This window comes from Aythya fuligula, chromosome Z (genome assembly GCF_009819795.1).
Source record: "Aythya fuligula isolate bAytFul2 chromosome Z, bAytFul2.pri, whole genome shotgun sequence".
Lineage (NCBI taxonomy): Eukaryota > Metazoa > Chordata > Aves > Anseriformes > Anatidae > Aythya > Aythya fuligula.
The window spans coordinates 18,768,992-18,785,629 of record NC_045593.1 but is presented as its reverse complement, the minus strand read 5'-3'; the positions used below and the strand labels follow the sequence as shown (position 1 = coordinate 18,785,629).

General features: G+C 38.6%; 1 protein-coding gene across 1 annotated transcript in view; it reads left to right on the top strand.

Annotated features, from left to right (window-relative positions):
• The window catches only part of LOC116500794 (chondroitin sulfate proteoglycan 4-like), a 37,003-nt gene that overhangs the window by 14,224 nt on the left and 6,141 nt on the right, over positions 1-16,638 (top strand). The window contains exons 5-9 of the mRNA XM_032206045.1: positions 361-537; positions 5,507-5,705; positions 9,280-9,411; positions 13,277-13,449; positions 16,442-16,625. Coding sequence (XP_032061936.1) covers positions 361-537; positions 5,507-5,705; positions 9,280-9,411; positions 13,277-13,449; positions 16,442-16,625 — 865 coding nt within the window. The remainder of the gene's footprint in view (positions 1-360; positions 538-5,506; positions 5,706-9,279; positions 9,412-13,276; positions 13,450-16,441; positions 16,626-16,638) is intronic.

Genomic DNA, 16,638 nt, shown 5'->3' with positions numbered 1-16,638 from the left:
GAGGGAAGTGGAAACAATACATATATTTTTAAAGTTATTTCTTTGCTCACAGAGAATGTGTATATGCATGACAACCTAATTTGCAGTTTGTTAGTTCTAAGAAGCAAAACTGTATAATAAGTTACCATCTGTTACTACTCACTATTTTTGGTTAACTCCAAGGAAATGTTGTGGTAAATACAGTGGGATTGGGTTTTCCATTTTTCCTTGCAGGCGAGTGCAAATGAATTCTTGGAAGTCATAAAAAGTTATAAGGCTATAAATCCAGATGGGCATGACTAGATTTACAAGCTTCTATTTTTTAACATCACATTTGTTTTCTCTTAGCTTCCTCATTTTTCAGTTTGTTCTGTTTTTCAGGTGGAACAAGAATTAATCTACTACATTCATGATGACAGTGAGGAACTGACAGACAATTTTACTGTTATGGTAAATAATACAGAACTGTGGAAACAAAGCTTGCCCCAGACTGTGTTTGTAACAGTTAAAGCAGTAAATGATGTAGCTCCTGTTATAAAAGTTAACAGAATTCTTCAGGTATGTTTGTCATCATTTTAAAATGTTGATTTCTAATCTGGTATCATTGAATTTGCTTTCATTAACAGAATGTGAGGTTTGCATCTATTGGAATATTCAGTGCAATAGTGTTGGAATATTCCTTGGAATGCAGTCCTGGGATTTAAATCAAATAGTTGTAACAAAGGGATGCAGTACATGGGTAATCTGTGTTTAGGGTGAAGAATGAGGAATGTTTAGGGGAGGTCATGAGGAATGTTTTCTGCTGCTGTAGTGTAAAGCAGACTAAGTTTATCTAGAGGGCACACTGAGCTTTTTTGTAACTTTAAGGATACATGAAGTCTCTTGGGCTAACAGAGGGCTTTTGGGGTTGGGCATCTTCTACCTTGAGCACTGCTGTGTTTCTGTGTTCTTTGCCAGGGTGTCTTCAGGGCTGCTAATAAAGACAGCTAAAAAAGTACCAAGAGTACTGATAATGAGTACAAATATCTTACTGTTGCCTTTTCATGGCTATCAGCTCGTGTGCATCTTGCTATTAAATATACTGAAGGGACAGACCTGCTGAGGTGCAACCTGCTGTTGCTCCTCCCTGAACCCCCAGTAGGACAGAACAGGAGAAGGGACCAGCATTCTCACTTGCACATCATTAGCTAATTAACTACATGTTGGGTATTCCTGATACAGAACAGGAATGTTCCCTTAATAAGACTTTGACATCCTTTAAAAAAGTCCTAACTATGTAATAACACAATGCAGTCAGTGAAAATCTAGGCTGGTAGAGGTCACTGAGGTATTACTGCAGACACTGAAGCTATTATTGTTCGGTATGGTGAGGTAGAAAAATCACGTGTTAACTTGTTTCTAGTTCTTTCCCCCTGCCAATTACTGAAGAAAATTATAAAATTGTAGGCTGATGCTATGCTTTTTGCTCTTAATAACCATAACTGGCTTTTTAATCTTCCAGTGATAAAAAGAGTCACTACTGTCACTCCAGTGCTTTTTGTTTTTTGCTTTCTCTTTTGTTCTTTTGTTCTTTTATCCTCTCATTCTTCCTCATACCCCTTCCTCCCCGCTTCCCCATCAGGTTATTTTGAGGCTGCATCATTCCCAGTGCTGCAGTTTAAAAATTGGTGGCACCTAAAGCATACATTTGATTTTACATGTTTAGTCATGTGTTGCTTAGGTAGAATGGGTTACTGTGGAGGTGACCGTAGCCTTGAGTTGTGTATGCAGCATTTTTTCAGGAGAAAAGCTGTAATTTTTAAGCAGCGATAGTGGTAATACCATGCATCTTCACAGTGATGGCAGCAAACCTGTGATAATCTGCAGGTGCCCATAGCACAGGGCACCCTACCCTATGCAGACAGTGCTGGTAGAAGGACAAACTGTCTTCACAAGCATTCAGGTGGTAAAGTAAAATCTTCCTTGCTTAAATTAATCACATTTGTACCCTGTAGATAACAGCACAGCACATGGTAATGTTTAGTAGCAGACAAGGAGGATGTATGTCACTCTGATCTCTTTCTGTGTCTCCCCTCTGGTACAGTGCAGGCTTTGAACTGCCGTCTGTTTAGAGCACTGAGGCAGGGTAGTGCACTGCAGTGCATCCCGTGGCTTTTTCTAAAAATGGCTTTTAAGTCCAAGCTTCACAAGAACAATGATAACACGGCTGAACTTAGCCAAAGCTGGTCCTCTCTGCTGTGCAGGCAGTTTGTATATCCAGAGCCGTGATGTTGCCTTTGTGCCTGTGGTCTGCCGGTCGTGCGTAAGCTTTTGCTGAGAAATAAGCTTTAGTTTTGTTACAAGTGTGTACTAATAATGCACATATGTTGGATATGTTCAGCATGTGCATGCTGAAATAAAGGTGGCAGGTGAGTTACGTACTGGGAAGAATACGCTAAGATCATCCTTCTTCAAAGCAACCTCACACATCCCAAATAGGAGGGAGAAAATGGATTTTTCATGGTGCTGCTAAATGCTGAGATGAGCTGGGCATTCCTGTGTAGGATGGTGCTTGCTGACCAAGCAGACTCTGCTCCTCAGCGATGCTGCTAGTGGTGAATGAATGTTGAGTAATAACCTGTGCATTGCTCTAGAAAAAGCAGTACTTCTGAGGCATCTGTAACATCCCTTATTCAAACCACTGTGTCCATTGTGTACGTGAAGGTTATGAACACCACAGAGGGTTTCAGAAGGACACACAACCAAATATTTCTGGTGGTGGTTATGGTTTTCTTTAGGAAGTGAAAGTTATTTATTTATTTATTTATTAACCTCTGGCTGAGAATTTGTGACATGCTGAAGTATTTACATTAACATAACATGTGAGATACAGAAAGTTTTATTCTAGTGAAAGCTTTTGTTGTGCATGCTAGTAATCTTTGCATTTATTTTATAGCTTTTCCATTAAAACAATAAATGCTTATGGGATTCATATACAGCATTTTATGCATCATCTCCTAAAATTCTGGTTGGTTTTATTGTTGGTTTTATGTTTTGTTTGTTTGTTTGCTGTAGCGGGGACAGGAAAGGGTAATGTGACAATACTAAGATAATCAGTATCCTGGCCTTACTTGCTCCATTTGTTTCTGCATTTAAGCATATTTTTCAGTAGTGATGCTCTGAAATGACTGCATCATCTCGTTGCCACAAGAGGGCCGTATTTTCCTAACAATAGGTTTGTTTTTTTAAAAAAAAATCAAACACTGATTTTTTTTTTAATTTTCTTTAAATCATTCACTTACTGGAGTTTTTAAAATGGCTGTGAATATAGACTGTCTGGTGGGGTACGTAGCACGGAAGGAATAACTGACAAGCTGAATGCTGTAAGCAGAGCAGAATGGATTATTTCCCAGCGGGCAGGGTCATGAACCCTTTTTTGGACCAGGTCTGTGGAATTTGTTAGGCAAATGCACAATTAGTGTATTGCTACATCCTAGAAGTTCAGATACAGTTTTCATGGTGCTCTTCAAGGAGGGCTTGATCCCAGAAGTGGAAAGTAAGCCACTTGCACAGTACTTGCAGCACTGAGTGTCCGCTTCCCTACAGCCCTTTCCAGCTCTTGTATCTCCTTTCATTCCTTGAGGATCATGTTACAGGTCACAGAGGACCTCAGCATGTACAGTACTTTAAAAAGCATTGTGTGTTAGTGTGCTGGAACAATTGCAATAAACACTGGCTTTATAGGTAAAAAAGCTGATTTTTTCCCTTAATAAGAGTTTTTTTTTTCTCCGAACTTCCATTTAACCCAAGTCATATGCAATAACATTTGCATTGTCCTTTCTTATGTGTTTGCATATTCTGTATGTGACGTCTTACTTTCTGTGCAGAATTGAGTGCTGCTGACATGAGTCAAAAGGGTCTCGTTATGAAACCAGTGACACTGATGTATGCATTTGGTGCTGCTTTTGGTCAATCAGACTTTGCTTAGTTCTCATCCTGTGTTTTCACAGGTGGCATCTTCTATCAAACTTAGATACTAGTAACTGCATTTCAGAGAAATACATATTTAAAGGGAGAAAATAACAATTTCCTGGTTGCAAGATGTTTTCCACTACAAAATGTAACACATACATTTCCAAACTTATTTTCCTAATTAGAAAATATATAATTTCATCTTTGTGTCTCTTCTCCTGTGGAATATATTTTGTGACACAATCTAGGCCAAAATCTTTCTTCTATTGAAGTGTCATGGCAAAAATCCCAGTGGCTTTAAAAAAAAAAAACCATCGGGTTTCATCCATAGTTTTTAATAAAAAGTAGTATTGATACTTAAGGAAAAATCTGGCTGATGATTTTGTTTCTGACAGAAGTAAAATGCCTGTTCTTCAAGGATCACATTTCCTCTTTAATCACTTGGTATGATGTTTCTACCAAATATTTGTTATGTGAGGCCCTAGGAAGACAGAGAGGAATGATGCAATATGTGTTTTGAACCTCAGGATAAGTTTGTTAAAAACCCAGACTTTTAAGATTATACACTGTGATATGAACTCTAAATGGAAAGAATTGACATGGATATTCTGAATATTTAGAAATTTCACTATATTTTGAGATAAATACGTATTGTCCTTTGTTAGTACTTTTGTCTATATTCTAACTATATAGAGAAGAGATGAAGAGTAAAGTGAGCTGTTGCTTATCACTTCCAAATAAATGATCTAGTGAGATGTGAATGAATCTGAGACATTAGTTCTTTCTGCTCAAAAAAAAGGATCTGTCAGTTTGTGTGTATCTTAAGCTAAAAAAAACAAAAACAAAAACAAAAAACACCAAGAATGTTGATTTACTAGAAATAAGTACTAGGTTTTGTAGTATCTTCCCAAATACTAGTTATTTATTTTGTCTGTCTGCATGACCTTGCAAAGTGCTAAGCAGCTGTTAGAGGTGATGGTTCTTTCCTCTGCCACCAGACTGAGCATCTCTGTGGTACACTTCGTTTGGTACACTAAAAAAGGGCTTTTAGTGCACTGTTAAAAGGAAATAATGCAGCAACAAGTGTTCCAATTGTATTAGAGATTGTGCTGTCCTTGGACTGTTTTTCTTTCTTCTTTCTTCTTTTTTCTAGTGAAAGTGGAGTGTATTGAATGCTGTGACTGCTGTGAAGTACATGACTCCAATATTCATGTGTATGTGTTGGATGGGAACTGCTTGACTCAGTTATCAAAATACAATTTTGTTATGTTTGTAAGAGTTTGGGTAGTGCTTGACAAATAGAGCACTTGTGCTTCAGCTTTCAAAAACCAAAACCGATGGAGTATATCTGTGGTTGTCTTATTTTGTGATCTTGTTTTTTGAAAACCACATGCCAGCATTAGCCATTCCAGTCCAGGATCAGAAATTTGGATGGACAATAAGGAAATCTGTCATAGCTGCTAGTGCTGTACAGCATAAATGTTTATTCTTTTTTTTTTTTTTTTTTTTTTATCTTCTGTGTTTCATATGCATGCATTTCTTATTCTTTATTTTTTATTTCTTTTTGTTTTTCTAGGTCTGGGTGGGTTCAGTCACAGAAATAACTGCTGATGACCTCTTTGCAGAAGATAAGGACTCCTCACCATCAGAACTGATATATTCAATTACTCCACCTAGCAATGGGCACTTGGCTCTGAAGGATTCACCAAACAAAAGCATCCTTAATTTTACTCAGGCTCATATACTGGAAGGGCAGCTGTTATTTGTACACAATGGTATGTAGTTTCAAAAAATACCACCTGTTGACAGTATACTGCTCCTATTCGGTCTATTTGTGTTGGTAATCCTTTGAGAATCTCCTTCTCATGTCACAAAAATCTCAGATGGCTAGTTATGTGATCCATGGTCTCACAACCTAGACAGGAAGGGTCCCGTACACTTAAGTGTATGCTCACCAAGAAAGCCTGGTGTTCTGTTGGAAGAAGCACTAGAGGTTCAGTTGATAGCAGTCTCCTAACTGAAACCTTTGTTTGCAGTAAGGGAACATCATCATGCAGCTTGCAGAGATACAAAATCAATGTTTTTGACCATTGTCATTGATAATCAATTTTTATTTTTTTTTTAGTCTTAGTGCACTGCTGAGTTATTCATGGACTGGCAGTCTCTCAGACATGTCACAGTACCCTCATGTTCCTAAGGAGCTCAGGGCAAATAAAGTCATGGCTCACCTGAGTAATGTGAACCTCCCTTAAGGCTGTGAATGAATTCAGCTTTAACCATTGACTCTTTTAAGCCAGTGGTAAGAGCTAGAGATTGGGTTATTCATGCTGCAGAAAGAATATGTGGGCCATATGAAAGAAGTCAGGGCAGCCTCCTGGATCCTTAAGTGGCAGTGCTGAGAAGCTGCAGGAATTAACTTCCCAGTGGGGTTCCAGTCTGAGGAACATGTGGGGCTTTTATGAGGCAGGAGCTGCTATTCTCCTGCCCCAGCTCTATTACTGTATTGTACCAGCTGGAAGAAGAAAGTTGGTGCTAGAGAAGGAATAAACCTTCTGCTGTGGGCTAGGAGGTGGAAGAGGTCCAGAACTGCCTCACCAGCCCTAGGGTGAGGTGGAATTACTTCCAGGGCTCCTTTGAGTCCTGCAGTCTCTCCAGGTCTGTGTTGTGGCTCCTTGAGGCTTGCTGCAGGTTAAAGCACTCTAAAGTGTTCTTCCAGTGCAGTATCTTGCTGAGTGCATGTGTTGCTGAAGTTGCTTTACAACCAGCTGTTGGTGAGCTGTTACTATCCTACTCAAATAATTTGGTCAGGAGATGAAAGGTCAAGAACATAGCAAAAGTGAGCCAAGCTGTTTATGTTGTTCCAACAGAGGCTTTGATATGTAAGAACCTCAGTGGTGGTAGGAAGATGGTAGCCTGAGTGTGAGGAAATGAATTCACTCTCTGTTCCAGAAAGGGCGAATGCACGTCTGTAGCCTTAGGAAGTGAATCGTGATTAACAAAAGTAAAAACAATAGCAAATTTCATTTTTCAGTGAGTGGGAGTGTGGGATGTACAGTAAATCTGAAATGTAAAATTGCCCAGGTCACGCATCAGCTCTTGCAGCTGCTCTGGCAGCATCATCACCTTCAGTGTTTCAGAAAGTACTCTTGACATTTCACTTCTTTTCCTTCCTCAGTAAGAGATTTTCTTTCCTCCTTCAACCTGGGCTGTTGTTTTAAGTGTGCTTGCTATGCTAATCTTATTCCCAGCCTTGTCCCGGAGCCTTCCCTTACCTGTTGGTGTCACGATGCTTCTTAACCTCGTTTTCAGCTGCTCTGTCCCTCATCTTCAGTCCTCTGTTGCCTATGAGCTTCCTGGGAAGTGTGCCCATTTCATGTTCTACCCAGCCTGGCTTCTACTTTTCCTACTCGCCGTGAGCCTTTCCAAGGGGAAGAGCAGCATCTTCTTGGCTGAACTGGCTCTTCCACCCACTGGCATTGCTTGCTCCAGCTATAAGAGGGTTTTTTTAACTGTACATGGCACTGACTCTCTGTCCTCAGGGTCTTTTACAGTACAAAAGAAAGATTGCTTTTATGCCTTTAACATTAGTCTTCATAACTTTTTCCCTTCATCTTTGCTGTCTCGTGAATTACATCAAGCTGCTTATTGCCTGCTGTGAGTTTCAAATCGGCCCCTTTGTTCTTAGGTTTTCCCCTTAAATCTTTTGTTTGCTATTGCATAATGCAGAACCAGATCGTACATTTCCTTTTCTGTACCACTCTTTCAGTGTGAGAATGCCTTCCCTTTTCCACCCTCGCTTCCTTCCAGGGTGATCCTGCACAGCTTTTGTGGTTTGGGGTCTGCCCTTAGACCCTGCCACTGTTTTTTCTTAGGGCAGGACTGAAATGACCTCTTGTCAGTTCTGAAGCCTCAGTGTCTTCTCAGTGCAGTTTTTACAACACTCATTCTGGTGTCCTTTTTATCACCTCTATCAGATATCCCTTTAAAAATTAATTGTGTTAAACCAATACATGCTCCGCCGTAGCAGCAGGATTTAGTTCTCTTCCTGGCTCTGTCAATGACAAAATGTCTGATTGTGTCAATCAGACAGTTGCTCTACATTAGCCAAAAAAAACAAGTGAAGCTGAGTAAGCCTTTTTCGACCAACTTGAGGCAATTAGTAGACTCTTAAGTGCCTCTTCAAATGTGCAACTGCTTGTGCATTTTTATGAAAATAAAACATTAGAGAATAAAGACTTAAAATAAGAAAACAGTATGGCATGATTTTTCAGAGCTGCTTTGGTGCCTGGCTGAATATAAGAGGAGTTGTGAGAGGAGCCTAGGGGAGTTGTGAACTATAATCTTAGAACCCACATTTGATTCTTCTGATAGGTTGATTTAGAGTTAGGCAAGGAGTTCTGATCTTTAAATTTAAATACGTGGCAACATTTCACTTTCAGAATACATATTCATGTAGCAATATCTCATAGCTGCATTAGGCAAAACAAGCAGGAGGGTAATGATAGCCATTTGCAACAGTTAATATTTTAATTTTTCATTCTCTCTTTCTACCTGGTTAAACACCCTGGGCACCGTCAACATAAAGGCAGTCTTAGGAAGCACTATACACCTCAGTAAGTCAGTTTTAAAAGATGCACTTTTACAGGAATCTGCCCAGTCTCCTGGAGATATTTTGCCATTACTGTGTGCCAAAGTACATATAGGTCTTAAGATTAAAGAAAAAAATGTGCATTTATTATGAGTAAACATAACCTCTGAAATAATTTAAGCTGTCACAACATATCCTATTCAACAAAGCTGAAGGAGAGCAAAGAAGCAAAGCAAACAACCTGTGATTTGATCCAGTCCTTTAAAAGTAAATTGAAATGAAAGTGCATTCTAGTATTCTATTTTTCACCCAAAATTACTTCTATGCCAAAAATGACTGTTTAAGTGCTTGGGTCCTTCCTAAGATGTAAAAAGAGGAGAAAATTTGGGAGCTAGTGTCTCTCCAAGTTTAACTGGGTATCATGTCTGCTGAGGTCAGTGAGGGAAATAGGGAAGGGGCACTCTGCTTATTTGTAGCTGTGGTATATATGGCTTTCAGTGTAAGTAATAGCCAGGAGTTCCTCATTTGTGTGCTGTTCTCTGCATTTTGAATTTATGCAATTCTAGTTAAGACACAAAATTGCTAATCAAAAACTGCTTTAGAATGACTTGGCATTTATTTCACTTGTAGCCTACAGCAAAAGGTGTCCAGTGTGTGTGTGTTCAGATGAAAAATAGAAAAATAATAATAAAAAAAAATAATTACCAAAAAAATAAAATAAGATTAAAAATTAAATAAATTTATGCTTTTGTTATCTACAGGAGCAATGTCTGGAGGCTTCAATTTTCAGGTAACAGATGGCTTGAACTTTGCACCACGACAGATCTTTAGCATCACAGCTCGGACTCTAGTCATTAGTCTTGAAGTGAACAAAGGACTCGGAGTCTTTCCAGGTCTGTTTTTAACACCTTATCATGATTTTTTCCACTTGATAAAATTGCATAGGTGACCATATATAGCTGTACTTGAAAAAAAAAACTATCTCTGTGCTTTTTGAAAGAACAGTTATGTTGTTTCAAATGTTTTTATTTTATGGTCTTTACATTTTTGATATGCCTGTGTGCTTGGGATGATGGAATTTGGCAGTAAAATATATAAGCACAGTGTGACAATAAACACTGTCTGCCTAAGCTCTCAACATTCCTCATTCAGATTAATTTAAAAGCTCTATATAATATTCATAGAATTAGAGGTGCAAAGTGCTGCTTAGAGTATTCAGGCTGTTTTAGGTGGTTGGGATTTTTGCCTGGAGAAAACAGTGAAGCTTGTGTCCACCGAACTCTGAATAGCACACTTAAGCTCACCAGGTTTCTAGTTCACTTTCTTACTGTTTGAGCAGAGTTACGGAGAGCAGCGGAGACTCACTGATGGATCAGAAAGATTGAACAGTTTAAATTTGTATTCATGCATTTGCAGCAAGCTGTGTCAGCAGCTAAGTACTATATTTGAAGAAACTGTACTCCTACAGGAGTTGATGAATACAGAGATTCTCACCAGAGTCATATATTGCTTTGCATTAGCAAGAGTAATCCCTCATTGAGTTAGTAATCTGACTTTAATTGCAGAATTAAAGGAGAAAGAAAGATTAGCCTTCTCTCAGCAACATCTTGTATCACACTTCATGTTTGTGCTGCCTTCTTTTTTCTTGGAAGCCACAGGGAGATGGGAAATCTCTATAGGTATTAATCTGTGTCTTGGTTTATTAATTTCATGCAGAAGAGGAGCATGTCACTTTCTAAGACTTCCTGAATATAAACTGCATAAACAAAGGCTTGCAGCAAAAGCTACTTAAACACAGGCAACAAAAAATGAGATTGTAGCAGCATGATCTTCTTCAGTCAATATAAATGAGATTCACGTAAATCCACTTAAAAGGCTTATTAATCTGTGATTTCAGTGGGTAAGGTTGCCTCAGGCACAGGGATTTACAGAAATTCCCTCTTAAAGCAAAGATAATTGTAAGAAAAGTGTGCCTGATACTTCTATAGAGGGAATAGTTTCTAGATTTTCTATCCATTCTCCAGCTTGGAAGATACAGTGCTTCCTTCAGCGCTGCAGGCTGTATTTATCCAAGCCTACATTTTCTGCTGAATAGTTGCTTGCTTTGAGTTAGCAGAACTCCTATACTGGTTTTAAAAAGTACTGCTAGCTTTTGTACCTGTTCTCTTTCTGATATTTTTAAAGACATTCTGGAGCTGTACAGGTTTCAGTGGTACTTGCTCACTGTAGAATGACAATTAAAACAGTGATGGTGCCGGTTGCTTAACCCCCACACATAAAGACAATAGCCAGTGTTTAGCTATATTTTATAGCACTGTGGGAAATGTTAAGAGACAACTTAAAGAACCTTCCCTCTAGGGAAGTAAAACTTGAATATTTTCTGAAGAATTTGCCATGTTTTCATGACTGGGTATAAACTATTTTCTCAAGCATATTGTTTTGCAATTTTATAAAAGCATGTACTGCTCTCTTCTTTCGCATTGAATATAGCAGATTTGTTTATATGGTTTAGAGATTTCTTCTATCCAACAGCAGATGATTTTATTCAGTGAGCTCAGTAAGCTGACGGATAGATACATGAGTTTGTCTTATGTATGCTAGATATCTAGAATGTGAAGATTTTCTCTCTTCAGGGAAGCAATTGACTGAAGAAGGAATAAGATGAGCTGTCCCTAGAGAAGGAAAGACTTGTAGGTATTCAGAAGCAGAGCTGCCAAGGCTGGTCAGCACACATGATGATCCATAACTATTTAGTAGTGATAGGCAGAATGCTCATACCAGAGTAGTTTCCCAGTTGTAAAAGTTGGCAGAAAAAACAGAGGCCAAAGTTATTAGGTACTGATAACAGCCTTACACTATTGTGTTCCGCTTGTACAGATTAGCTTAGCCCTACTCTGTCACCCATCCCCTGTCTCTGATCCTTTCTGCAGAATTTGGGTGGTGTTGCTTTGTGACCTCTCAGCTCCTAGGCGGGGGAAGAGGCAGGCTGTGCTCTCACTTCCCTTTGCTTTGCCCACTCTGCTGGCTGGCAAATAACCGTCGCTTCTCTGGTGAGGTGTTGGACCAGAGCAGAACCACTGCAGGTGCTGGAGAAGGTTTTTGGTGTCTCAGGAGAAAAGTGCTCACCCATTTTCAGTGTGGATGTTCACCACTCACAGGAGACAGTCATATATGGGGAGGTTCCCATTTCACAGGAGAGTGTGGGAGACTCCAGTGTCCATGGCCCTGCTTGGTATCTCAGCCTCTGCTGCACAGTGAAGTCCCTCATGGTCAAGCCACAGCTCCTGAGAGAGGTCAGGGCCGTTGGGAAGGACCAGGGGCTTTGTGAAAACTCGAAGCAGGTATATCCAGCAGTACAGCGTAACCGTGTTTGTGATTTACTCTGTCTCAATTTGTTATGGCACTGGGGCCTGATTTGCATAAATGAAGTTATTGAGAAATAACTCTGTTTGCACATACACGTGGTCTGATGAACTTTTGCTCTCTGTTCTACATTCCTGATCACATCTGGTGTAGTCTGAACACGTGGTCATGCTTCCCTTTCTGCCTGTCACACGGAAGAGGGAGAACAGTAGAGAGAAAAGAAGGGAGACTCCTTGTATTGGATAGAGTGAGAGGATTTTTCAAGGATTTTTCTCCCCCACCTCCAAATTTTACAGGAGAAAGATCTTATTTTGGTTTACTCATCTATAAACACCGAGGTTAAGTGGAGATAGACTGATAATGCAAACCTGAAGGATATGTATTGCTAGTGTCTGAAGTTCTGCATTGATACCTATAAAAGCTTGTTGATGAGGAAAAAAAATGTAAAAAGGGAGGCAGAAGTGGGCTCAGAGGGAACAGGACTGTGTGAATCTATTGCTCTTCTAAAAGTATTAGTTAACATCCTTTGTAGTTTTCTGAGTGTATATCATCAGGAAACAGTACATCAAAAAATCACTAAACCAGTCTTTTTTTTTTTTTTATTTTTAATTTTATTATAGGAAACTATTAGATTTGTTTTTGTCACAGCTATGTCAAAAATTGTCATGGTTTGGCTAAATTCCAGAAAGCTCTTTATAATCTTCAAGTCAGAAGGCACTGGTTAATGCAGTGCTGTGTATTAAAAGAATCCCTCAGTCCTCCATCCATCTTAATAATACTTTATTTCAGGCCTTTATTTCTGTTGTGCAGTGTCCTTCTTATTTGTTTAATTCAGTATTTACTTTTTAAACTTCATTCAATGAAAATTGTCCTTCATATTAATAAAGTGTTCAAGTTTTTGATAATTATTTATTTTGGTTTGGGTGCATTCATTAAAAAATGTGCTTTGTTAAGGCTTTTCTCAGCCAAATCAACCAGCCTTCTGTGGGCAACTGGGATTGCTAAATACATTGCCAGTGGTCACTTCAGCTGGAGTTAAATTCAGTTCTAGACATGTAAAAAAAGGGGCAGGGCTTCTTATATATGCACTACTTTTTACTTCGGATTGCCTTTGCAGAAACAAGAATTTAGCAATTACATGTGCTGAAGATAACTGTACCTTTCCATTTCTGTAAAACAAAGATACTTTATACTGATGTGCTTTTTGATTGAACTCATTGTGGAAGAGTTGTGTGATTTGGAAGTAACTGGAAAAGGGTAAACCTGATGATTTTACAAAACATTATTAAAATGCTAAATAGAATAACTAGATGAAAGGGTGATTTGTACATATAAAATTTTACCATTTTGTGAAAAATTGCTGTTGCAAATCTACTTTTAATTGCTGGTTTTTAGGTTCCAGGAAACCTATTTCACAACATGATCTGAAAGCTGTAACCAGTGATGTGACCAATGCAGGAAACAGAACTATAACTTTTATGATTGTAACTTCCCCCAAACTTGGAAGGCTGATCAGAGTAAATTCTGATAATACCACTCAGGAAATCCTCAGTTTTACACAGTCTATGGTAAGCATTTACTTTATACTGGATAGTTCAGTGGTAGATTGTTACTTCAAAGGGCATCCCAATTGCTTTTTCCTTGCCTGGTCCATTTATATCTGTTTAGTAACTGAGCATATGTGACCCATCAGTGCGATTGCCCAGATTTGCTGTGTCATTAAATATCTGGCATGTAGTAATGAATGCAAGAAGAGCCTTTGTTCCCCTCTCTCTGGATACTAGCAGAGTCTGGCAATTTCCACTGTTTTGCTTGTAACAGTATTTTTTGGGAAGAGCTGTTTTGGTGCCATTAACCGGCAGTCAGAGGTTGGAAGCCTTGACTTTTTGGCAGAAGGCCAAAAGTAGCCTTGTGCTGTATGAAAACTCCAAGTAACAGATTCATTTCAGCTGTGCACAGTCCTCATGGGTGTCCCCAAGAGGACTTTTATTGGCTTGATTGGCTGTGATACTAAGTGTTTAAAGAATCTTAACTGTGATACAGGGTCCCCCACTTGAATGGCTAAAACATGGCAGCTCATGTAACTTGATGGAAAACATTCTTCTGCAACTGAGATGACTTACGTCTGTGTGCTGAGTCTTAATGGAGCTGTGTGCTCTGCACGCTGTAAGTTGTTCTCAGAAAATCCTAGCAAGGGAGATAAAAGGAGCTCGATCATCTGACTTTACAGAAGGAAAAAATAAGAAACAGTTTGGATTTAGTCTACATTTACAGATTTAAAAAGTGACTGTTTGACCTGGTAAATTAAATAATGAGAAAATCTGTTGTTTAGAAACAGATACTTGACCAACAAGACTGAGAAAAAAGTTGGCATTCTTATTAGTTCCTACCAAACTTTGAAACAACCTGACTAATGATACTGTTTCCTTCTGTTCTTAAAATGAACGGTTTTTATGAGCATTAAGTGAAACAGTTAGGCATGTCAGACAAGATCTTTCAGGTAGAGTTTTGAAGTTCAGATCTCTTTGCCTACAGATAATGATCTACATATGTTTATTTGATAGTGCCATGTCAGAACATGCCACTTTTTCTCTATAGCTTTAATTCTTACTAATGTGTAGATAACTTTGCTTTGAACTTCGTAAATTGTGTAAGGATCTGAGATGTAATAATGTGTGTGTGTCTTTTCTCTGTTGGAGGTATTTGTATTGGCCACTTTCACTTCAAACAAGTAGAACTAAGTGATTTATTGCAGGTAAAATTAAGGTATCCTAACCAGCTCACTGTTTGTTCTGGCAGAGAATGAGGAGTAAGGGGAAGAAAAACGATCCAAAATAAACTTCCACTGTCTAGTGTGCTGTAGCCACATGAAGTTAAATATCAGTGAAAAAATGACAATGATATTGCAAGCATTGTATATTCTCCATTACGCAGAGAATAAGAATTTCAGTTTCTGTTTGGTAATAAAAGGCTTGTAAATCTGATTTAATTTGAAAGTTTTTGCGTTAGTTTTGTTGTTTGTCTTCATTGGCTCCATTCTGTATTGTAGAACTTGGAATTTTACTTCTGAAAAGTAGTATGCAGCTAGATTAAAAAAAAATTTATTACTTTTGCTGAGGTGCATCTTCCTTATGTCCAGTGTCTTATTGCCTTGTGGCCAAAAAAAAAAAAAAAAAAAAGAAGAAGAAGCTGAAATCAGTATTACATTCCAGTGAAGTTTTTCAAGAACAGTTGTTTTGTAGCCAATATAAGGAAATTAATTGTTCTTTAAATTCAATGAGTTGTTTTTTCTCTCTGACAGTATGTTCTATGATAACTTAGAAGAGTTTTCATCTTGCAGCAAGCCACAATGTCATCATTACATTTAAAGTCATTTCAGAGGTAAACAAGGCAATGCTAACCAATTCCATTTTCTTGTCAGTGCAGATATTAGCATGGACTTGCGACTTACTAAAAAAAAAAAAAAGGTATAAAAACTAGAAAGATTAACAGTTGATAACTAAACACTGCTGAATTTATAGGATGTCATGCCTATTCTTGTTACATTAGTTTGCTTTCTCCAAATTGAAGACCTAGAGGCATGCTTTGGAAGGTTATCTTGAAGCAGCACAACATTTTAATACCACTTCTGTGTGTTTTGTCCCATAATAACCATTAAGGATTAAATCAGTATAGGGAAACCTGGTGACGTGCATGTAGGATTTTATCACATCAGTCTGAATTCTATGGGCAGTATGATCAGACAGTTTTGAAGCTGGTGAGAAAACTTGCCTCTGGAAGCCTGTTCCCTGGTGAGCTTGGAGGGGGCTGTTTCAGTGGTTTCAGGATTAGCTCTGTCTGTAGCTACAGATTCTGTAGTGCTTAAGTGCCTCATCCTTGATAGCAGCAGGGATTTTTGGATTTCTTTTTCACACCTTTCAAGCGTATGTCATGGGAACATGTGCTAATAAGTTCCTTCAGTTTGTTTGCAAAGCTGTGTAACCCATGTTACAAGTTGTAGACTTAAAACTGCCACCATCGTAGACAGGGATCTCTTTGGCAATTACAAACTAATACAGGCAAGCCAGGTCAGTAGCTGCCTGGGAAGCTGTGAAGGGTTTAATGGGTAGCTGTCTTTTCTTTAGGTCAGAGAATGAATTATCAAGCAAAGCTGAAATAGTGAATGAGAAATAGCAAATGTTCTAGTCTTGTGACTCTTAGGAATCCTACTGAAGTGTCAGCGTATGAAGGTATTGATCTTAAACTTCTGGTGTAGTTTCAGCTGGTGATTATCCTGTATGATAATACTAGCTTTTGGTTTTGGGTCTGAACAGATGAGTGGTTGTATCTAGCATAAATCTGTTTTTCAACTAGGCTTGTCTGGCAACACTGAGTATGTTCAAAGGGAGAAATGCAGGATAAAATAACTTCATAATATAAGCTACATACACAGCCATTGTGTGTGAGCTAAGCTACAAAACCCTTTCTTGAACAATGTCTTATGATTTTTTTCTCTCCTTACACTCCTGTATTTAAAATTAATCTCCTCGTATACCTATTGCTATCTTTACCCCAAAACAGGTGAATGAAGGTGTGATCATGTATGAGCACTTAGATGCAGAGTCAGCTGGCTGGAGTGCAGAAGATTTCTTTACGTTTACTGTCTCCTCTCCACCGTCAGCTCTGGACCTCCAGGTGTTCAATATTGTCATTTCGTATGAAATTACCAGGCATGGTCAGAACAGTCGTCTTCTAGCAAATACAGGTAAATATGCTGT